The sequence below is a fragment of the Theropithecus gelada genome, chromosome 15, assembly GCF_003255815.1.
Source record: "Theropithecus gelada isolate Dixy chromosome 15, Tgel_1.0, whole genome shotgun sequence".
NCBI classification, from domain to species: Eukaryota; Metazoa; Chordata; class Mammalia; order Primates; family Cercopithecidae; genus Theropithecus; species Theropithecus gelada.
This window is the reverse complement of record NC_037683.1, coordinates 87,632-112,316: the sequence shown is the minus strand read 5'-3', so window position 1 is coordinate 112,316 and position 24,685 is coordinate 87,632. Positions and strand designations below refer to the sequence as shown.

At 48.9% G+C, this 24,685-nt stretch overlaps 1 protein-coding gene across 1 annotated transcript in view; it reads left to right on the top strand.

The window, feature by feature from the left end:
* Positions 1-24,685, top strand: part of CACNA1B (calcium voltage-gated channel subunit alpha1 B) — a 250,674-nt gene that overhangs the window by 211,237 nt on the left and 14,752 nt on the right. Inside the window, 3 exon segments of the mRNA XM_025359441.1 lie at positions 12,724-12,851; positions 19,146-19,242; positions 22,323-22,431. Coding sequence (XP_025215226.1) covers positions 12,724-12,851; positions 19,146-19,242; positions 22,323-22,431 — 334 coding nt within the window.

The following is a 24,685-nucleotide window of genomic DNA, read 5'->3' as shown; positions in this document are numbered from 1 at the left end:
CCCTTTGGTGAGGAGGTAAGCAAGAGGATCCCAGGAGCCCCCATTACCACCTCAGACACCTACAGACTCTACCACTCGGGTCCCCTGCAGTCCTCAAGGCACTAAGCTCAGCTGAGGGAGCTGCCTGGAGTCCACACAGCTGTGCTCCCCGAAGAGACAATGCCAACACTGCTCAGCCCCTGTAGCCCATGTGGCTACTGTGCTCCACTACCTAGGAATTGGAACTACAGCGGGAGTGTGACTTGCTCCTGGAGTAGCCACAGCTTTCCTTTATCCGTGAGGCAAAACTGCCATCAAACTAATTGAGACTAGTGACTGACATCCCGAAGCTGAGCTGCAAGCAGCTGTTACACCCTTCCCCAAGGGGCCAAGTGGAGATGGAGCTGCTTCACCTACCCTTCCCCTCCATGCCCATAGGCCAGAGCTGAAGTGATACCCTGCCTCCTGGGAAAACACTACCTTGACCACTCAGAGTGGTCACACCTCCCCAGTGTCTAAGTTGAAGCAGTTCCCTGCATCCCAGGAAATGGTGCATTGGCCGCCCAGAGCAGTCACATCCCCCAAGCCTGAGCTGAAGTGGCACATTGCCCCCGCCCCCCGCCCCCAGGAATCAGTGCTCTGGCTGAACTGAGGGCTGTGCATCCCCGGGCTGAACTGACACGGTACCCTGCCATCCCAGATAAATAGAGCATTGGCTCAGCCGAGACACCCAGCCCCATAGGCCAAACTGCTCTAGTGCCCTGCTTCCCTGGAGCTAGACTTGCCCCTTAGAGTCTGAGCTGCTGAGACAGCCCTGGAGAATGGAGTTCCCTGCCTCCCCAGGGCTCAAATGACAGCTGTGCTCTGCCATTCTAGGGTACTTCCTGCTACACCTGGTCTCACAGAACTGCCAAGCCTCACCATCCCAGGGTCAAGAGTAACTACTACATGGTGCCTTTTCCCCGGGACCCAAGATGCCACTAAGCCCTATTGGTTCAGGTTCCTGAATTGCAGCTGTACCCAACTTCTCAGGACCAAAACTCCAGAGCACCCCTTCTTCCTGATTTGGACCAGTGCTATACCCTGCCCCCACCCCACCCAGGAATAGAATCACAGCTATAATCTCACACCCTGGGCCTGAGCTGCTTGGGAATGGCTTAGAGTCAGATCGTGGCACTGTGGGCAGTGTACACCCAACTCTGCCCCAGGGAGCAAACCTGTACCCCAAGACTCAGATGCCACAATAAGTTCATGAGATTCTAAGCATAGGACCCCAGCTCCATAGCCACTCTGAGCACCTACACCTGGAACCCAGTGGTGCTGCAGCTGATTGCAGGCCATTAGACCTGATACCAAGAGGTGTCCCCTCAGCTAAGTCTTCCCATTGTGGGGAAAACAAAACTAACAGGACCCCAAAAGCCCTTGACACTGAGGACATTTACAGCCTACACTGCCACTTCTGCTGCCACAAACTTCTACACCCTGGACAACTGAAGTGCCCACAGTTACTGATGTTGAATGCAGCTAAAGAAGTTGTAGGGAGACTATACCACTGCACCTGGAAACAGAGTAACTACGCCCTTCCCAGCTGGCACACTAAAACCCAACTGCACTGTACAAAGTTTGGAAGGGGTGATTCGTTCTACCAGATGTACAGACATCAAGGGACACAAGATACATGAAAAAGCGAGGAAATCCGACATCACCCAAGGAACATAATTCTTTAGTAGTAGACCCTAGTAAAAATTAAATTTAAAAAATGCCAGAAAAGGGATTCAAAATAATGTTCTTAAAGAAGTGCCGCAAAATACAAGAAAATACAGACAGACAATGCAGTGAAATCAGGAACGCAATTGACTGAATGAAAAATTCAACAAAGAGGTAGGAATCATAAAAAAACCAGGCAGAAATCCTGCAGCTGACAAATTCAATGAATGAAATTAAAAACAAAAACCAACAATAGAGAGCTTCAATAGTGAATCTGATCAAGCAGAAGAAAACAGAAATCTCTGAACTTGAAGATAGGTCATTTGAAATTAGTCAGTGGGAAAGAAAAGAAATAATTAAAAAGAGTGAAGAAAAGCCTTCAAGAATTATGGAGCACAATTAAGCAAAAAAAATATTTTATGGGTGTTTAGAAGGAAAAGAGAAGGGAAAAGGTATAGAAAACCTATTTAATGAAGTAATAGCTGGAAAATTCCCAAGCCTGGGGAGAGATGTGGACATCCAAATCCAAGAAGCTCAATGGTCCTCCAATAGATTCAACCAAAAAGGTTCTCCCCAGGACATGTTATGGTCAAATTGTCAAAAGTCAAAGAGAAGAGAAAATTCTAAAAACAGCAAGAGAAAAGCATCAAGTCACATACAACAGAATCTGCCATTAGACTGATAGCAGATTTCTCTGCAGAAATTTTATAGACCAGGAGAGAATGCAATGATGTATTCTAAGTGGTAAAAAGAAAACAAAAAACAAACTGCCAGTCAAGAATACTATAGCCAGCAAAGCTATCCTTCAGAAATGAGGGAAAAATAAAGTCTTTCCCAGACAAGCAAGAAATGAGAGAATTCATCACCACTAGACCAGCCTTAACAAGAAATACACAAGGGAGTCCTCCATCTGGAAGCAAAGACATGATAATTACTGTCGTGAAAACACAAAAATATAAAACTCACTGGTAGAGTGGGTTTCACAAAAGAGAAAGATAAAATAATCAAACCTTATTATTACAGAAAACCACTAAACTGTAATTATAAATAATGAGAGGAAGAAAGGAAGAAAGGATCTACAAAACAACCAGAAAATAACTAACAAAATGACAGGAGTAAGTCCTACCTATAAATGATAACCTTACATGTAAATGGATTAAACTCCCCCACTTAAAAGATATAAACTAGCTAAATAGATTTTTTTGAATGACCCAACTACATACTGGCAAAAGAAGCTCACATCACCTATAAAGACACATATAGAATGAAAGTAAAGGGATGAAAAACATATTCCACACAAACAGAAACCAAAGTGAGCAGGAGTGCTATACTTATATCAGACAAAGCAGACTTTAAGTCAAAAACTCTGAAAAGAAGCCCAGTGTGGTGGTGCATACTTGTAGTCCCAGCGACTTGGGAGGCTGAGGTGGAATGATTGCTTAAGTCCAGGAGTTCAAGGTGGTAGTGTGTTGTGATTACACCTGTGTGAGTAGCCACTGCACTCCAGCCTGGGCAACATACCAAGACCCCATCTCTTTAAGAAAAAAATATTTAGGGCAAGGAATGTCATTATATAGTGATAAAGGAATCAACTCAGCAAGAAAGTACAACAATTGTCAATATATATGGACCCAACAGTGGAGCACCCAGACATACAAAACAAATATTATTAGATCCAAAAAGAGAGAAAGATTTCATCACAGTGTCATTTGGGGATTTCCGTACCCCATGCTCATCATTGAACACATCATCTAGACAGAAAATCAACAACAAAAAACCCACATTGGATTTAAACTGCCTTTTAGTCCAAATGGACCTAACAGACATTTCCAGAACTTTTCATCCAACCATTGCATGGTACACATTAGCTTCATCATCACATAGAAGATTATGTAGGAGAAATCAGATGTTAGGCCACAAAACAAGTCTCAACAAATGTAAAATAATTGAAATCGTATCAAGTATTTTTTTCTAACAAATGAAATAAAACTAGAAATCAATAACAAGGGGAACTTTTGAAATTGTACAGATTTATGAAAATTGACCTTCTCCTGAATGACAAATGGGCCAATGAAGAAATTAAGAACGCAGTTTTACAATTTGGCCTGGCACAGTGGCTCATGCCTATAATCCCAGCACTTTGGGAGGCTGAGGCAGGTGGATCATGTAAGGTCAGAAGTTCGAGACCAGCCTGGTTAACATGGTGAAATCCCGTCTCTACTTAAAATATAAAAATTAGCGGGCATGGTGGCAGGTGCCTGTAATCCCAGGTACTCAGGAGGCTGAGGCAGGAGTATCACTTGAACTGGGAGGCAGAGTTTGCAGTGAGCTGAGAGTGCAGCACTGTACTCCAGTCTGGGTGACAGAGTGAGACTCTGTCTCAAAAAAAAAAAGAAGAAAAGAAGGCCGGGCATGGTGGCTCACGTCTGTAGTCCCAGCACTTTGGGAAGCCAAGGCAGGTGGATCACGAGGTCAACAGATCGAGACCATCCTGGCCAACATGGTGAAACCCCGTCTCTACTAAAAATACAAAACTTAGCCAGGCATGGTAGCACATGCCTGTAGTCCCAGCTACTTGGGAGGCCAAGGCAGGAGAATCGCTTGAACCTGGGAAGCAGAGGTTGCAGTGAGCTGAGATCGTACCACTGCACTTCAGCCTGGTGACAGTGAGACCCTGTCTTAAAAAAAAAAAAAAATCATTGAAACAATAGAAATAGAAACACATGTCATGATAACTTGAACCGGGGGCAGGGTAGGTGGGGAGGAAACATAGCATGCCAAAACTTATGGGATACGGAAAAAGCAGTATGAAACAGGAACTTTATAGCAATAAAAGCCTACACCAAAAACACACAAAGATTTCAAATAAATGACTTAATGATGCATCTCAAAGAAATAGGAATAAAACCTAAACCAGGCCAAAAATTAGTAGAGGAACAGAAATAATAAAGATCAGAGCAAGAGCAAAAAGAAACAACATTGAGATGAAAACTTTACAAAAGATCAATGAAATGAAAATGTAGCCAGGTGCGGTGGCTCACACCTGTAATCCCAGCACTTTGGGAGGCCGAGGCAAGTGGATCACTTGAGGGTAGGAGTTCGAGACCAGCCTGGCCAACATGGTGAAACTCCATCTCTACTAAAAGTACAAAAATTAGCCAGGTGTGGTGGTGGGCACCTGTAATCCCATGTACTTGGAAGGCTGAGGCAGGAGAATTGCTTCAACCCAGGAGGCAGAGGTTGCAGTGAGCCGAGATTATGCCACTGTACTCCAGCCTGGGTGACAGAGCCAGACTCTGTCTCAAAAAAAATAAAATTGTTTTTTTGAAAAGGTAATGCAAACCATTAGCTAGACTAAGCAAGAAAATATGCAAATAAATAATTCAGAAGTAAAAAAGGAGACATTACAACTAATATCATAGAAATACAAAGGATCATTAGTAACTATTATGAACAACTATACACCAACACATTAGAAAACCTAGCGGAAATGAATAAATTTCTGGACACATGGAACTTACCAAGATTGAACCAAGAAGAAAAGAAGACCTGAACAGACCAATTACTGTAATGAAATTGAATCTGTAATTTAAAAATCTCCCATCGGCCAGGCATGGTGGCTTACATTTGTAATCCCAGCACTTTGTGAGGCCAAGGCAGGCAGATCATGAGGTCAGGAGATCGAGACCATCCTGGCCAACATGGTGAAACCCCATGTCTACTAAAATACAAAAAGAAAATTAGCCAGGCATGGTGGCACACACCTGTGGTCCCAGCTACTCAGGAGACTGAGGCAGGGGAATTTCTCGAACCTGGGAAGCAGAGGTTGTAGTGACCCAAGATCGTGCCAATGCACTCCAGCCTGGGCAACAAGAGTGAAACTCCATCTCAAAAAAAAAAAAAAAAAAAAATCTCCCATCAAAGAAAAGCCTAGGTGTTTCACTAGAGAATTCTAAACTCAGTCTACAAGACTAGCATTACCCTAATATAAAAACCAGACAAGGACACAGCAGAAACAGAAGCAAAAACAAATGAAAAACACTAGAAAGAAAAAGGAAACTATAGGCCAATATTCCTGATGATCATAGATGCAAAAATTCTCAAGAAAAATAGTATTTTGTAGTAATTAGTAGCAACTGAATCCAGCAGCACATTGTAATTCACTGTGATCAAATGGGATTTATTCCTGGGATATAAGGAATAAATAAACCAGTAATCAACATAATACATCACATCAACAGAATGAAGGACAAAAACAATATTATCATCTCAATAGACACAGAAAAAGCATTCGATAACATTCAACATCCTTTCATAATGAAAGCTCAACAAGTTAGGTTGGAAGATACCTCAACACAATAAAGGCTGTCTCTGACAAACCCACAGCCAACATCATACTGAATGGGGAAAAGATCTACAACAAGAAAGGATACCCACTTTCACCACTTTTATTCAACATAATACTGGAAGTTCTAGCCAGAGCAGTTACGTAAGAGAAAAGAAATAAGCGGCATCCAAATTGGAAAGAAGGAAGTCAAATTGTTTCTGTTTGCGGACAACATGCCTTATATATAGAAAACCCTAAAAGCGCCACCAAAAAATTCTTAGAACTCATAAAGCAATTCAGTAAAATCAATATACAAAAATCAGTAGTGTGTCTGTACACCAACAGCAAACTAGCAGAAAAAGAAATCAGTCTCGTTTACAATAGCTACAAAAGAAATAACTAAGGAAGTGAAAGACCTCTACAAGGAAAACTAAAAAACATTGATGAAGGATACTGAAGAGGACACATAAAAAATAGACATTTGATGCTCATGGATTGGAAGAATTAATATTGTGAAAAGGACCATACAGATTTAATGCAATCCCTATCAAAATACCAATGACATTCTTCATGGAAATATAAAAAATAATCCTAAAATTAATACAGAACCACAAAAGACCCTGGATAGCTTAAATAATCTTGAACAACAAGAACAAAGCTGGAGGCATCACACTACCAAACTTCAAAACAGCATGGTACTGGCATAAAGACAGAAACATAGACCGAGGGAACAGAATAGAGAACTCAGAAATAAGTCTTTGTGTTTACAGCCAATTGATTTTTTAACAAAAGCACCAAGAACATTCATTGGAACGGGACAGCCTCTTCAATAAACGATGGCAGGGAAACTGGATATCCACATGCAGAAAAATGCAGCTCAAACCTGATCTCTCACTATATGCAAAAGCCAACTCAAAATGGATCAAAGACTTAAATGTAAGACTCAAAAACATGAATCTACTAGAAGAAAATACAGGGAAAACACTTCAGGATATTGGTCTGGGCAAAAATTATGTGGAGAAGACCTCAAGAGCACAGGCAACCAAAGCACAAATAGACAAATGGGATTGCATTTCAGTAAAAAGCTTCTGAACAGCCAGTGAAATCATCAGCAGAGTGACAAGACAGCTTGCAGCATCGGAGAAAATATTTGCAAACTATTTATCTGATAAGCAATTAATATCTGGAATATACAAGGTGAAACTCAAACAACCCATCAGCAAAAAAAAAAAAAAAATCAGATTAATAAATGGGTAAATGAACTGAATAGACATCTCTCAAAAGAAGACATACGAATGTCTGGCCAGCTGGTATATGAAAAAGTGCTCAACATCTCTAATCATCAGGGAAATGCAAATCAAAACCACGGTGAGATACCATCTCACCCTAGTTAGAATGGCTGTTATCAAAAACACACACAAAAAATAACAAATGCTCATGAGGATGCAGAGAAAGGGGAACGCGTATACACTGTTGGTAGGAAGGCTCCTCAAAAAACTAAAAATAGAACTACTGTGTATGATCTGGCAATTCCACTACTGGGTATATATCCAAACAGAAGTAAATCAATTATGTCAAAGAGATAGCTGGGCTCACATGTTTATTGCCATACTATTCACTATAGCCAAGATACAGAATCAACTTAAGTGTCGATCCACACATGAATGGATTTTTAAATTTTTTTTTTTTTTTTTTTTTTTTGAGACGGAGTCTCGCTCTGTCTCCCAGGCTGGAGTGCAGTGGCGAGATCTCAGCTCACTGCAAGCTCCACCTCCTGGGTTTACGCCATTCTCCTGCCTCAGCCTCCGAGTAGCTGGGACTACAGGCGCCCACCACCACGCCCGGCTAGTTTTTTGTATTTTTAGTAGAGACGGGGTTTCACCATGTTAGCCACGATGGTCTCGATCTCCTGACCTCGTGATCCACCCGCCTCGGCCTCCCAAAGTGCTGGGATTACAGGCTTGAGCCACCGCGCCCGGCCTAAAATATTTTTTCATACACAATTGAATACTATTTAGCCATAAAAGGAATGAAAGTCTGCCATTTGTGGCAACATGGATGAGCTTGGAGGTCATTAGGTTAAGGTAAATAAGTCAGGCACAGAAAGATAAATATTGCATGTTCTCATATGTGGAAGCTAAAAAAAATTGCTCTTGTAGAAGTGGAGAGTAGAATAGTGGTTACTAGAGGCAGGGAAGGTTAGGAGGATGGGGGATAGCCAAAGGTTGGTGAACAGATAGAAAAGTACAGCTAGACAGGTGAAATAAGTTTTAGTCTTCTGTATCACTATAGGGTGACTATAATTAACAACAGTTTGTTGAATATTTTCAAATATTTCAAAATAGGAGAGCAAATTTTGAATGCTCCCAACACAGAAATAAGTGTTTGAGATAGATATGCTAATTGCTGTGATATTTGATCATTACACATTTGTATACATGTGTCACAATATCACACTGTACCCCATAAATATGTACAATTATTGCATGCCAATTAAAAATAATAATGAAAGCAAAAGAAAAAATTTTAAGAAAGAAATGGGCAAAGGGATTGAATTTTTAAAAAAGGAACTGAATAAGTAAAAATAAGTAAATAGCTGCACAGCCAATGAAATAATCAACAGAATGACAAGACAACTTGCAGAATCAGAGAAAATATTTGCAAACTATTCATCTGACAAGTGATTAATATCCGTTTCTCCAAATACAATGATCAATAAGCACATGAAAAAATATTCAACATCACTAATAATTAGGGAAATGCAAATCAAAACCACAGTGAAATACCACTTCACACTCAGTAGAATTGCTATTACTAAAGAAAAAAAGATAGAAAAAGAAAAGAAAATAGGCCGGGTGCGGTAGCTCATGCCTGTAATCTCAACACTTTGGGAGGCCGAGGTAGACACATCACTTAAGGTCAGGAGTTCAAGATCAGCCTGGCCAATATGGCAGAACCCTGTCTCGACTAAAAATACAAAAATTAACTGGGCCTGGTGGTGCATGTCTAATCCCAGCTACTCAGGAGGCTGAGGCCTGAGAATTGCTTGAATCCGGGAGACAGAAGTTGCAGTGAGCTGAGATCATGCCTGGGCTTTAGAGTGAGACTCTGTCTCAATAAAAAAGAAGAAGAAAGAAAAGAAAATAGGACAGGTGCAGTAGCTCAGGCCTGTAATCCCAGCACTTTGGGAGTCCAAGGCAGGCAGATCACTTAAGGCCAGGAGTTTGAGACCAGCCTGGCCAACATGGTGAAATTCCGGCTCTGCTAAAAATATAAAAATTAGCCAGGTGTGGTGGCACACGCCTTTAATCCCAGCTACTTGGGAGGCTGAGGCACAAGAATCGCTTGAACCCAGGAGGTGGAGTTTGCAGTGAGCTGAGATCATGCCACTGCACTTCACCCTAGGTGACAGAGTGAGATTCTGTCTCAAAAAATAAAATAAAACCACACCTGTAATCCCAGCACTTTGGGAGGCTGAGGTGGGCAGATCACCTGAGGCCAGGAGTTCGAGACCAGCCTGGCCAACATGGTGAAACCCTGTCTCTATTAAAAATACAAAAATTAGCCAGGTGTGGTCTCGTGCACTTGTAATCCCAGCTACTCAGGAGGCTGAGGCAGAGAATTGCTTGAACCTGGGAGGTGGAGGCTGCAGTGACTCAAGATCCTGCCACTGCACTCCAGCCTGGGAGACAGAGCAAGACTCCATCTCAAAAAAAAAAGAAAAAAAAAAAAGAATTAATTAATTAATTAATATTAGCAAAGATGTGGAGAAATTTCAACCCTTATGCACTGGTGGGTAGGACTGTAAAATGGTGGTGTGGAAAATAGTATGGCAGTTCCTCAAAAGATTAATAAAAGTGACTCTTGGTATAGACCCAAAAGAAATCAAATCAGGGACTTCAACAGATATATGTCAAAACATGCTCATAGCAGTGTTATTCACAATAGCCAAGAGGAGAAAGGAACCCCAGTTTCCATCAACAGATGAATGGGTAAACAAAATGTGGTATGAACATTGAATGGACTATAATTATTCAGCCTTAAAAAGGAAAAGGAGTTCTGACACATTCTACAATGTGAATAAACCTTGAAGACATTGTTAGGTGAAATGAGCTGGTCGCAAAAGGACAGATACTGTATGATTCCATTTATATGAGGTACCTATAGTAGTCAAATTCATCGAGACAGTAAGTAGAATGGTGGTTTCCAGGGGAGGGTGGATGAGGAATTATTCTTTCGTGGACAGAGTTTCAGTTTGGGAATACGAAGAAAGTTTTGGAGATGGATGGTATGCATGGTTGCACAACAGTGTGAATATACTTAATGCCCCTGACCTCTACACTTAAAAATTGTTAAAATGGAAAATTTTGGCCGGGCGCGGTGGCTCAAGCCTGTAATCCCAGCACTTTGGGAGGCCGAGGCGGGCGGATCACGAGGTCAGGAGATCGAGACCATCCTGGCTGACACGGTGAAACCCCGTCTCTACTAAAAAATACAAAAAACTAGCCGGGCGAGGTGGCGGGCGCCTGTAGTCCCAGCTACTGGGGAGGCTGAGGCAGGAGAATGGCGTGAACCCGGGAGGCGGAGCTTGCAGTGAGCTGAGATCCGGCCACTGCACTCCAGCCTGGGCGGCAGAGCGAGACTCCGTCTCAAAAAAAAAAAAAAAAAAATGGAAAATTTTTTGTTATGTATCTTTACTACAGTTAAAAAAAAAAAGAAGAAAATGAACACTCAAACTTCTCCCAAAAATACAAGAGGAGGAAACACTTCCTAACACATCCTGTGAGGCCAGCATTACCCTTATATCATGGTCAAATATGCCACAAGAAAAGAAAACTGCAGACTAATATCTCTTATGAATATTGATCCGAAGATCATCAACAAAATACTAGCAAACTAATTCCAACAACACATTTCCCACTTTCAAAACGTACTAGAAAGCTACAGTAATCAAAACAATGTGGTACTGGCATAAAGATAGATACATAGGCCAATTAAGTAGAATCGAAAGTCCAGAAATAAACTCAAATATCTGTGGTCAATTGACTTTTGACACTTGTGCCAATGGGGGAGAGACTTGTCCTTCTTTCCATGATAATTCAGTGGGGGAGAGAATAATCTTTTCAACAAATAATATGGAGAAAATTGGATATCCACATGCAAAAGATTGGGGTTGGACCACTACCTCACTCAATATACAACATTTTCTCAGTCAATAAAAGACCTCATAGAATAGCAAAAATTATGAAACTATTAGAAGAATACATAAAGGGTAAATCCTCAAGACTTCAGAATTGGTGATGGATTCTTATATTTGACACCAAAATCATGAGCAACCAAAGAAAAAAATAGATAAATTGGACTACAACAAAATTTAAAAGTTTTGTACATCAAAGGACATTATTAAATATGTGGAAATACAATGTATAGAACAATATGGTAGAAAATATTTGCAAATCACATATTTAATAAGGGGTTAATATTCAGCATATATAAAGAACTCCTACACCTCAACAACAAAAAACCAAACAACCCAATTTTTTAAATGGCAAGGGATAAGAGTAGACATTTCTGTAAATAAGATATACAAATGGCAGACAATCACATGAAAAGATATTCAACATCTTTGGTCATTAAGGAAATGCAAAACAAAACCATATGAGATGCCTCTTTACATCCACCATGACAGCTATAACAATAATTTTTCTAAAAATTGAAAATAACAAGTGTCGACAAGGATGTGGAGAAGGAGGAACTGTTGTACATTGCCGGTAGGAATGTAAAATGCACCAGCTGCTATGGAAGAAGTTTGGCAGTTCATAAAAAAAAAATGAAGCATGGAATTACCATATGACCCAGTAATTCCACTCCTAGGTATATACCCAAGAGAAATGAAAAGATATATCTGCACAGAAACTTGTACATGAATGTGTATGGCTACATTAATCGTAACAGTCAAAAGGCAGAAACAACCCAAATGCCTGTCCGTGACTGAATGAATGTGGTGTATCACCACTGGAACATTATTCTGCCATAAAAAGAAGTGAAGTACTAACATATACTACAATATGGATGAGCCTTGAAAACATAAAACTAAGTGAAAGAAGCCAGACATAAAATCATACTGTGTGATTCCTTTATGTGAAATACCCGGAATAGACAAAGCTATAGAAACAGAAAGGAGATTGGTGGTTGCCAAGGGACTGGGGGGCGGGGATTGGGGTGGTGACTACCTCATGTGTATGAGGTACTCTTCGGGAATGATGAAAAAAGTTTTGAAAAGAGAGAGATGGTTGCACAATATTGTGAATACACTAAATGCCCCTGAACTGTACATTTTAAAATGTTATGTGACTTTAAACTTAATTTTAAAATAAGAACCCAAACTGTTGGCCTGTAGAGTCCAAACTGTTAACTGCAAGTCACTGATTCAGTGGAAGGCCAGTCTGAGAGGGAAAGAAAATGTGATCACAGAGAGGAAGGCAGGTCATGGACAAGAAACTCCGGGGCCTGAAATAGGCAAGACACTAGCGTGTGGATTCCAGAACCCTGGGAATTCCCGTGGGGAGAGCAGGTCGGGCATGCGCTGGTCTAATCAGAGTGACGCCTGCTCTCCCGAGAGCTTCACACACACTGGAGCGTGGTGGGGGGCGGTGGGGAGGGCAGGCTGAGGTCTCTCTATGTTACCTGTTCTCCTTCCTGTCCTGCAGATGTTGAACCTCTTTGTGGCTGTGATCATGGACAATTTTGAGTACCTTACGCGGGACTCTTCCATCCTAGGTCCTCACCACTTGGACGAGTTCATCCGGGTCTGGGCTGAATATGACCCAGCTGCGTGGTAAGTGAGCCCTGGTGCTCTGTGGTCGTTGGGGGTGGTCCATACCCATAGATCTTGGGATGGGCCTGGTGGCTTCGGACATGTTTCAAGTAGGCACCCCCTCAGGTTTTGGTTTGGGGCCCAGGGATCCGTCCTGTTCCGTGTAGAGCAGCAGTGGTGTCTCCTCTGAGCAGCGCCTCCCTTTTCCCTCTCGTGTGCCTTTGCGCAGTGGCCCGGACTGCATAAAGTGATAAGGGTCTTTTGAGACCTTGAGTTCAGTTCCTTGGGAGGTACCCGGAGTCGTGGAAGGTTTTCATGGGGTTTGTGAGACTCGGGTCTTCTGCTGAAGTTTACTGTCTTCTTCCAAGGCCTGTCATGTGAGGGCCGTGGAGGGCTTGTGGGAGAGTGTGGAGACAGCACAGCCATAGCGTCCTTGTGAAACTCAGTGTGGGGTTTTAGGACATTCTCCCTAAGACGCTTAGGGGTCTCTTTCCCTTGGGGACAGGGGCCAACGTGCACCTCTGTGTCCCCAGCCCAGGCCGCACATAGTGGGTGCTTGGTGAACTTTTTTGACATCAGATGAGCTACCAGGAAGGCTGCAGTGTGTTCAAGACCCTTGTCTGTCGTCTGTCATGGTGGGAAAGGTTTACTTGTTTCTAAGGCGAGAGGTGGCACCTTTCCAGACAGAACAGGAGTCACGTGAAGGGCAAGGTTTGGGTCAGAAGGTGAAGCTGTTTGAGCTCAGGATCCACGGGAGTCCCGAACAGCACGGCATCTCAGCAGGGCTGAGAGCTCATTCGGGAAGGAAGACAGGTCAGGCAGCATGGCTTCTCCATCTTTCCATTTGTCCATTCCTTCCATCTCTCGTTCCTCATTTACTTGCTCGCTCACTCACGCAAGCAGTGTCTACTGTGGGCTGCTCCCTGCAAGGCCACGAGGCCTGCTAGCACCTCACTCACAGTGCGTGCCCAGGAAATGGCCGTGGATGAGCAGCTGTCAGTGAGTGCGTAGACATCCACCACTCTCTGTGCCCCGGGGGGATGAGGGAACCGTGAGTGGCGCCGAGGTCTGCCTTTTCTCTCTGAGCTCCCCAGCCTGCCCAGGCTCCCTCGTGCTCCTCTACCCCCAGCACCCTTGCTGGGGGAGGGCCGGCAGGATGTGGTCAGACCCCTCATGGTGAGGTCCTACTGTCTGTCCACAGAGCTCCTGGGTTCTGCCCGGTTTTGCTTAAACTGCAGCTCAGCAGAGGGAGCCCTCCACAGACACAAAAAGCCTGAGAGCCTGACTAGACGTCCCCACCCTCCTATCCACTTAGCCTCCCCTCCTAGTGAGGGTCCAGAAGGTGCTGCACGGGGCCCTTCCCAGTCTGGACAAGGTCCGGAGCCCCTGGCAGCATCGGGGGCCCTGGGATGGGGCCTCTCCTGTCCAGGCTCTTCCAGGCCCACAGCATCTCTGTGGGTGCTTTTCATTTAAGTGGGAAATACACAGTGTTTACACAGTGCAGAACAGACGTAGAGATTGTCTGTGTTTCACGGTGTGTGTGACAATTTCCGTGACTTGCGAGAACCCTGTCATGTCTGATGCAGCAACACGTTTGCCCTGTGATACTTAGTTCATGCTGGGAGGGACCGGCCCAGGCACATTCACACAGGACCTGTGGTCAGGTGAGCCCAGTCGACTTGGGGGAGACTGACCACACTGAAGACCTAGACCTTGTCAGGCAAAGGGCAGGAGAGACTCCAACTCAGGCAGGATTCAGGTGAGTTCTAGGCAGGTCACCCTGACTGTGTGGTCTAGAGAGTCGCTGCTTTTTCTGGGTGTATTTTTTCTAGAGGAGACTGTGTTGCAGAAAACAGAGACACTTTATAGCATGTAGTTAGCACTAAAGAGCAAAGGCAGATCAGCAAAGGCCGGTGAGAGGAAGACAACGTTCCCCAATCTTTATGAGCTACTCCCGGGCCTTCCGCAGTCAGCCGCCGGCAGGAGCTCAGGCAGGAAGAACGGGAAGTGGACTTGGGCCAGATGGCAGCTTGGTTACTGTGCACAGTGGTACCATACCAAAGCCAGAGTCTCCGACAGGGATCCTTGGAAGACACAGGCAGTCGGGGATATGAGAAGAGCTTATTGAAGAGTAAGCAACAGGATACAGGCCTCACCCCAGAGATAGCACACACAAAATAATATACAAAACCTGGGGGCCTCGAAGTATCACAAATGTGACCTGCCAGCAACACATGATTCTGCCCCCACGAGCAGCCTGGGCTCACCCCACGCAGCCCAAGATGGTCAGGACGAGCTGAGGGGCCAGCAGAGGCAGCTGAGCAGATTGGGTCTGGATCCTGCCTCCTGAGCGGAACACCAGGCACCTAGAGCCTTTTTGGTCGCCTCCATGACAAACGCAGTGATGTAGTCAGTTCCCAGGGGACCACTCTATGGCTCCTCGTTCTTTGGGAGAAACTTTGAAAGAACAATAAAATTTATGAAATTTCTTAAGTTGTGTGGGCACGTGTGACTGTGTATGTGCACAAACAGGATGTGTGTGCATATACATGGCTGTGTTGTGTGTTTGCACAATGTGACCACGTGCACTCTGTGCATGTGCATATGTGCATGTGTACACGTGCGTTGTGCATGCATGCACACAGATGTCTACATGTGTGTTTTGTGCACATGTACATGCACATAGGCACGCACATGTGTGTGCATGTTCATGTGTGCACATGTAATTGTATATATGTGCACATGTGTGTATATGTGTGCAAGTGAACTGCATGTTTGTGTGTGCATGCCTGTGTGGTTGTATGTGGATGTGTATATGCATGGCATGTGCACCTGTGTGTGCACATGCCCGTGTGTGCGTGTGCAACTGTGGTGTGCACGTGTGTGTGCCTGTGGATGTGCACATGCTTGTGTGTGCCTGTGGTGTGCACGTGTCTGTGGTGCACATGTTCCTGTGTGCATGTGTGTGCCTGTGGTGTGCACGTGTGTGTGCCTGTGGATGTGCACATGCTTGTGTGTGCCTGTGGTGTGCACGTGTCTGTGGTATACACGTGCCTGTGGGTGTGCATGTGCCTGTGGTGTGCACATGCCTGTGTGTGCCTGTGGTGTGCATGTGTCTGGTGTACACGTGCCTGTGTGCCTGTGGTGTGCACGTGTCTGTGGTGTACACGTGCCTGTGGTGGGCATGTGCCTGTGTGTGTGTGCCTGTGGTGTGCATGTGCCCATGTGTGCATGTGTGTGCCTGTGGTATGCACATGCCTGTGGTGCACATGTGCCTATGTGCGTGTGTGTGTCTGTGGTGTGCATGTGCCTGCTGTGGGTGGATTCTGAAAGCACGCAGCTATTCACCCTGGTGTTGCTTTTCCCAGCCTTCCTTTTGTTGTTGCTTCAACCCTGTGGTGTGAAGCCTGGCGACTTGAGAGGAGAATTGCAGTCACACTTCTTGCAGCAATCTGGCTGCTCATTTCTGCGTCCACCCATCTGTCCAATAACATCTCCTGGGCATCTGCCATGTGCTGGGGCAGGGGCCCAAAGGGGAAACAGGCACATGCTGTCAGAACACTCAGGCGGGCTTGGCAGTGAGACCATGTGGTGACTGTAGCTCAACGCCAGAGCATTTCTGAGGAAGGAGAGGCCACGTCCGGCCTGAAGAATGAGAGAAGGTGGCATTTGAGCTGAACTTAATAGGAAGGGTTGAGCACTAGAGAAATAGGATGGATTGAGCTGGGGGTGGGAGGTGGGGCAGAGGGGAGAGGGAGGCCAGGTGGTTTCTGTCTGGCTGGAGAGGAGAGTGCATTGCAGAGGGGCTGCAGGGAAGGCTGAGACTGGTTGAGAAGGGCATTGAAATTGGTTAAGCAAGTCGCTTTGATTTTGTTTTATAGACAGTGGGTACAGTCCTTGAATCGAGAAGTGATGGTGTCAGGCCCACACTTTTCACCTGGGCTTGATGGGCAGGGACAGTTGGGGAGGGTGGGAGGTCTCACATGTGTCCAGCCCCCCATGGTGGTCCCTTGGCTGCAACAACCTTAGCAAACACCTTTGGTGAGGCCCAGGTGGGGCTTCCTGTTTCTTCCCCCTTCTACAGAAGGAAATTCAACATGATTTGGAGCTGATTGGACCGAGGGGGCTACACTGTAGGAGAGAGGAGCATTGGTGGTGACCCGAGGACGCCAGCCCTACGATGATAGGTCCTTAGCTGGACCAGGGCTGCTAGGGGAGGATACAGTGTTCAGGGAGACGGGGTCAGTCAGGAGACAAACGGGTGTGGGCCTCTGAGGTTGCTGTGATAGAGAAGCAGACCCACTGTGTTGTGGTACAGCAGAGGGTTTGGCTGACCTGGGAGGCCCAGGGAGCATCGTCACTCAGGGAGTGACAGGAAGAGTTAACCGAGAGGGAGGGGCAGCGCAGTGTTCTGTGTGGAACGGCTCCTGCACACATCGGGCTCTGGAAATTTCACTGGGGTTGCCACACCTCCCGGGGAGCTCCAGGCCCCAGTTCCCCGGCGAGGTGCCACCTGTCCAGTGCACCCCTCACCTCCGCCACCACGCCTGCGCGAGGCTGGTCTTCCCATCACAGGCTGGGCGGGCGGGCGGGTCGGGCTCCATCCTGCCTTTGTTGCCATAACCTGTGACATTTCCTTTCCAGTTGCCGGATTCATTATAAGGATATGTACAGTTTGTTGCGTTGTATTGCGCCACCCGTTGGCTTAGGGAAGAACTGCCCTCGTAGGTTGGCCTACAAGGTTTGCAACTTCAGAGCCTCCATCCAACATACTTCCCTGCCCGAAACGCAAACACAGCACACACTCCCTGCCTGGTTTGGGAATGACGACGCCTCACCTTTCTTTCCTCCTGTCCTGCCCCGCACTCCAGCCTCCTGGACGCTTTGGTTCCCTGTCTAATCTCCCCTGACCCTTCTAGCTGGCTGGGGACAGGCAGCCTTTTGAGAGTGCACAGAAAGCTTTCTGGCTGGGCCATGATGGCTGGGACCAGCTCGCTGGGTGGGAGATGGGGGCTAGGTCCCTCCTGCATCAAGGAAGCAGCCGACTTGCCCGGTTTTTCCTCCGAGCTCTCAAGAGTGAGCTGATGGTCAGGCCAAAGGCCGAGGGCCCCAGAGGAAGGGAGCGCGGGCACAGGCCTCCCAGGAGCAGCCGTCCTCTGGGTCGAAAGAGCCCAGTAACCCAGTGGCTCTCCAGTCCCTGGGGGAGGAAAGGGCAGAGGCAGAGTGGGGGCCAAAGACCAGCCGTCCTGCTTTGCCTCTGGAGTGGTGCGCTCAGCTCAGCCAAGGAGTCCCTGGTCTGGAACCGTGGGCGGAGGGCAAGGCCCCAGGGCAGATCCATCTGCCAGGAAGAGGCTGTCCCCTTTCTCTCCTGGGCCACCTGAATCTGGCTGTGTCTCTAGGACCCCAAGCCCACAGGCAGGTGTCCCAGGGTTGGAGGTAGGCCCCAGGCCTAGTGGCCTCTCTACATGGGAAGACTCTGTCGTCGGAGCCTTTAGGTTCCCAGATCCTACAGCCTGCCCCTTTGCTGTCAGAGCCGGTGCAAGGTGGCCCCAGGCCATGTCCCGCCAGCTCCTCCCCCCTCCTGCAGTCTCCCATTTCCCACCCAGCCCTGACCCCCAGCAGCAGCCCTGCCCTGGGCTGGCCTCGGGCGTCTCTGGGCTTGAAGCAGGACTTGCCCCAAGGTCAAGTTTTGGCTCTACAGCTTCAGGGCTCCCTCTGTAGTTTTCCGGTTTGTTTCAGATATTCTCCACCTTTGTAGCCTCTAGCCTCACTCGGAAGCAAATCTGACCGTAAGGAAAGCTCATGTCTCTGCTGTGGTTCTCCACCACTGCCTCATCTGCCGCCTGACCCTGCCTGCCAGCTCCTCTGGCAGGGTGAACCAGCTCTTTTCTGATTGGCATTCACTGTGATTCTTAAAAGAGTAAAATCAGAAATTATCAACCCAAAGCCGCCCCGATGCAGCCCTTCCTCACCCCTCCATGTTCATTAGCTCAGACGCCACCCCCGCCCACTGCCCCTCGTGGGGCTGGAGTGAGGAGGTGAGGCTCGGGGGTGGGGGGCCAGGAGGGGGTCAAGCCAAGCAAAGAAATCCCTCATTTTACTTATTTTGATTTTGGGCTTTGAATCCGACACTTTGATTAACTGGCTCTGTTTTCTTGTCTGCTTCCTCCCCGCCCCCTTCCCTCCACACCCCCCTCCCCCGCTCCCCCTGCTCCCCTCCCCGCCCCTCCCACTTCCCTCCCCGCTCCCCTCCTGCTGCCGCTCCTCCTGTGGACCGCCCCACTGTGCCCTGGCCTCGCTGGGACGGGTTTCCAGTGGGCGCATCAGTTACAATGACATGTTTGAGATGCTGAAACACATGTCCCCGCCTCTGGGGCTGGGGAAGAAATGCCCTGCTCGAGTTGCCTACAAGGTAGACCCTGACCCTGCACCGCCCCCGCCAGGAGGCTGTGTGTGCTCGCCGGGGGGTGCTCGCTGGCTCTCCCAGCTCCTCTCCCTTTCAGGGTGCCCGGCTGTCTGTCTGCCGCTCTGCTGTGCACCCGTGGCCGCCTCATTGTGTCTTTCTCTTCAGCCCCATTCCAGCTTCTCTCCCAGACAGAGGGACGTGGCCCCCATGATATCTCACTGGCCTCTTGTCCCCACAACCTGAGCTGCCCCCTCTGAGAGCCCCCTGGAGGCTCAGGAAGACAGAACTAGACCCTCCTCCCTGCCTTTTCTCCTTCTCTTCCTTTCCTAGGAATAAGGGGACAAACCGTTTGTTTGACAGAGATTGTTTTTGTTCTGGGCTCAGAACAAAGCCCTAAGCCCCTGGTATGGATGGTCCTGTCCAGCCCTCTGGGTCTGGCCCTGGGGGCAGGTGGGTCTGCAGGGCCTCTGGTGCTTCCCTCCCCAGCTCAGCAAGTGCAGAGGCTCCCTGGGCCCAGGCTGCAGTCTCCAGGGACTTTCTAGGCTCCATGGTGGGGAGGAGGCACCGTGGCATTGAGAAGGAAAGGGGTGTCGGGGAGAGGCTTCTCGCCATTATTCCTGGGGCCTCAGAGGGCCGCTGGAGGATGGGGATGGCCTCAGGGCCCAGGAGGCATAGGAAGGGGGTAAATCGAGGGATGCCTCCAGGCCTCCCTCCTGGGTGGGCAAGCAGGTCACACGGCCCAGCCCTAAACCTGTGCCATCTGCCCAGCTGTCCCCAGTCCCACCCCATACCCCCTGTGTGTAAGCACCTTCGTTCCCCCAGCACCCACCCACCCACCCACCCAAAGCTCTCCTGAGGCCCCCACTGCTCTCCCGCAAGCAGCCTGTGGTTCAGCCAGCACGTGCCTAGAGCTTTCCTGAGTCTCCCTGAGGAAGACTTCCCTGAGTCTGTCTGAGGAAGCTTCCCACCAGAGCTTCCATGTCTCTGGTGCTGTGAACAGCTCTTGTCCACACTGTCTGTCTCTGTGCCCTGACTCTAGGTCTTTGTCACCCGACTCAGTGCAGCCTGTGGGAGCCGAGTGGCTCCTCTAAGCCATCCTCAGCCCCTGCCCTGTCCCTGCATTGTACCTGCCTGGGTGTCCTGCATGCAAGGCTGTAGCTTTGTCCCCAAGAAGGAGAGCTCTGTCCACACTTGGTGCTGGGGCGAGCAGGCAGGGCCGTGACGGAGCAGCCGTTGGAGCCGCATCCAGCTGTGCCGGCTGACTCCAAGATTCTGGGCATGGAGAGACCAAGGGAGGTCTCAGGGCGGGAGCAGAAGGGCCAGATGAGCTGAGGAGGGTCCAGGAGATGCCCAGAGTGCCACACCTCTGAGGGCCCCGGGCAGAGACACCTGTCTGTTTGCCCTGGCCTTGCCTCTTTGCTTCTTCCTGAGATTCTTGGCCCTTTGGGGCCTGGAGTGGGCTGATGGCACCCTGGGGAGGGTAGCCCTCCAGTGCCCTGGGCGGAGCTCTTCCTTCTTGGAAATCACCTGCCTGTTCTGCCTTCACTGCTATTCCCAACGTCCCCCAGTGCCTGCCCTCTGGGAGAGGAATTCCCTGGCCTCTCACACCGCCATCCATGCTGGTCTGCAGGGATGCCGTTCTCTGGGAAGCTGTTTACTCCTGTTGTGCTGCACACACATGCTGTGCAAAGCCCTGGGACTGGATGTGGCAAGTGGGGCTTTGCCAGCATTCGGGGCCAGAGTCAGGCTCATGTCTCCAGCCTGGCTTGCATCCACACCCCACCAGCTGTTAGGCTGAGGACTCTGGATTTGGGGCCAGGATGCTAGGGGCAGGGCTGTGTGGCCCTCCCTAGAGAAGGGGCTGCGCTGCCACAGGTTGCAGGCTTGGTCAAGGACAGGCAGACCCTGGGGAGGGGCTCCTGTCTCTAGCTGGACAGTGCTCCTGGGGCTCCAGTTGGCCAGCTCCTTGCTCCTCACGCTCAAAATATTCCAGGCACACTTGAGACACATTTCTTCCTTGAGGCCTCTTAAGATCTTAGAGCCTGGGTCTCTGGGCAGCACTGGCTGTGGCCAGAGGACTGTGGTGCAGACATGAGCTCGTCTCCGGCTGTTCTGTCCCTGAAAACAGGCAACGGGCTATCTGCCTGAGAGGGAGATGGAGCAGCGCCGCAGGACACTGCCCCAGCCCGTTCTGAAGTGCAGCAGCCTCGGCCTGCGGCCCTGGGTAGTCCCATCTGTTCCTGTCCTTCCAGCAGCAGGAGCTGCCTTGCGTGGAGATGGGCTCTGCCTTTTAGTGGCATCGAGCATCTCTCCCAGGCCTCATGCTGGGTGGTGAGAGGCAGAAGCCTCACCGGACCTGAGCTAAAACCAGGGTGTCACCTCTAGGGGTCCCCACCGGAAGCTGGGCCCCAGAGAGGCACCCTGGACCACCTACCCCTTGTCCAGATGATCCAAGCGGTGGGAGGAGAAGACGAGGGTGGGCAGAGCCATGAGCACAGGAACCGCTTCTGTCTGTGGCTGCCACTGCTCCTCCCCAGCCAAGGCTGCACTCCTACATTCAGTCACAGGCAGGGGTCCCTCGGGGTGAGGAAGTGGCTGTGCTTTCAGAGGGATCAAGGCTCCAGTCTTTACCTGGAGTTCTACTTTTCTGCAGCCAGGAGGGTCCTCAGCTAGCTCTGCGGGGCGGGGAGTCCATGGGAGAGTGTGAATGCTGGCAAAACTCTCACCCGCCCCACCTCACTCAGGCCCAGGCACCTGCAGGGACCACCACGGGGATGCCCAGCCCGGCCTCCAGGGACCCCATCGTTGCGTAGTCTTGGGGTGGGGGTGTGACCGCAGCAGGCCTGGCCCTGACTGCCCTGCTTGTCCCCAGCCCAGCCTCCAGGGACCCCGTCATGGCATAGTCTGGGGTGGGGTGACCCTCCAGGGACCCCGTCCTGGCGTAGTCTGGGGTGGGGTGGCCTCAGCAGGCCTGACCCTGACTGCCCTGCTTGTCCCCAGCCCGGCCTCCAGGGACCCTGTCATTGCGTAGTCTGGGGTGGGGTGGCCGCAGCAGGCCTGGCCCTGACCGCCCTGCTTCTCCCTAGCGTCTGGTTCGCATGAACATGCCCATCTCCAGCGAGGACATGACTGTCCACTTCACGTCCACACTCATGGCCCTCATCCGGACGGCACTGGAGATCAAGCTGGCCCCAGGTGAGCAAGGCAGCCTCAGAAGGAGGGCCCCGGACCCAGGGATGTGCACCCCCGCCCTGAGTGCCAGCCCCAGGAGGACACGCAGGGAGGAGGGTGAGGGGCCAATTGTGTCTGGAGGGGTCTGAGGACAGCTGCACAGGATGCCTGCCCTGTGGGGCACTGGCATTTTCGCCTGGTAACCATCTGCACATTAGCACTGCAATGATCCCATTTTCAGGTAAGGAAACTGAGGCATGGTGAGATTTCAGAGCCAGCTGGTGGTGGAACCAGGACACAGCCTGGCCAAGCCTCACCACAGCTAGCGCCCTCCCTGGGGACGAGCTGGCATGCCCTTGGCCCCTTCCCATAGTGAGCTCATTCCCTATCTGGTCTTTCCCTGAACTGATGGACAGAACCACAGAGTGATGCCAAAGCAAGCAGAGAAGGAGCCTCTAGTGTGTTCTTCCCCACCACAGAGGCGATTACAGCCCCAGAGAGCCCACCCCCGCCCCCCTGCGTCTGCCCCGTCCCCTGCTTTGTGCACCAAGCCCCACTCACGTCTCCCCAAGGATGCCATACTGGCAATGCCATACTGTTTCTTGCCCTGCCAGTTTTTCTCTCTACTGGATTATTTATGTCAACATATAAACACCCGATTATTTCCTCCATCTTTAAAAAGTTCTCCACCGGGTGCAGTGGCTCACGCCTGTAATCCCAGCACTTTGGGAGGCCAAAGTGGGCAGATCACGAGGTCAGGAGATCAAGACCATCCTGGCCAACATGGCGAAACCTTGTCTCTACAAAAAATGCAAAAATTAGCTGGGCGTGGTGGTGGCGAGCATCCGTAGCCCCAACTATTCGGGAGGCTGAGGCAGGCTTGAACCTGGGAGGTGGAGGTTGCAGTGAGCTGAGATTGCACCGCCGCACTCCATCCTGGTAACAGAGTGAGACTCCATCTTGGAAAAAAAAAGTTATCTTCTCCTCTGTTGACTTCCCTATTCTCTCCTTTCTAATGCCCGCTCTTAAGAGGTTGTCTCTGAATTCCCTTTCCCACATGCTGGAGGCTCTTCCCAGCTTCACCAGAGCTGCCCTTGGGGTCTCCAGGCCTCCATGTTGCTCGACTCGAAGGCCGAGGCACATCCCCAGCTCGTGGGCCGTCCATGGCCTTTTCTTCGTTTGCACTCTCTTCTTTTTGAACCTTTTTTAATCTGTTCCTCTGGTCCCCCGAACTCTGGGTGTGCCTTTGTGCCATGGAATGTTCTCTACTCTCATTCCTTTATCATCTCACCTATTCCCATGGCTTTAAATAGCATTAATCCAATTTTGTATTTTTAGTCCTGACTTCTCCCCTGAACTTCAAATTTTCCCCCACAGCCTTCCCCATCTCAGTCAATGCTCAAGCCGAAACCTTAGAAGTCATCTTAATTTATTCACGTATTTATTATTTATGAATGATAGGGTCTCACTGTGTCACCCAGGCTGGAGTGCAGTGGTGCAGTCACGGCTCACTGCAGCCTCCACCTCCCAGGCTCAAGTGATCCTCCTGCCTCGGCCTCCCAAAGTGCTGGGATTGCAGGCACCACCCCTCCCTACTAGTTTTTGTATATTTTTTAGAGATGGGGGTTCGCTGTGTTGCACAGGCTGAGGATCATCCTTTTCTCCTCCTTCTTTCTTATCCCATTTCTGATTCATGCCTTCTCTATTTTCTTGACTCTTATCTTTAAAATATATCCAAAATGTGGCCACTCCTCTCCCGTCCCCCACTGCTGCATCCTCTGGCTCTTGGCTATTGCTGCAGCAGCTTCTAATTCATCCACTTCTGCCCTTGGCCCCTTCTGTCTGCCTTCAACACAACAGCCAGAGTGATCAGGTTTAAAAAAAGACTAATAGCCGGGCGCAGTGGCTCACACCTGTAGTGCTAGCACTTTGGAAGGCCGAGGCTTGCAGATTGAGCTCAGAAGTTCAAGACCAGCCTGGACAACACGGTGAAACCCCATCTCTACTAAAATAGAAAAAATTAGCCGGGTATGGCGATATGTGCCTGTAGTCTCAGCTACATGGGAGGCTGAGGCAAAGAATCACTTGAACCTGGGAGACAGAAGTTGCAGTGAGCCAAGATCGTGCCACTGCACTTCAGCCTGGGTGACAGAGCGAGACCTCATCTCTTAAAAAAAAAAAAAAAAAAAGATCAGGCGCGGTGGCTCCTGCCTGTAATCCCAGCACTTTGGGAGGCCGGTGCAGGCAGATCACAAGGTCAGGAGATCGAGACCATCCT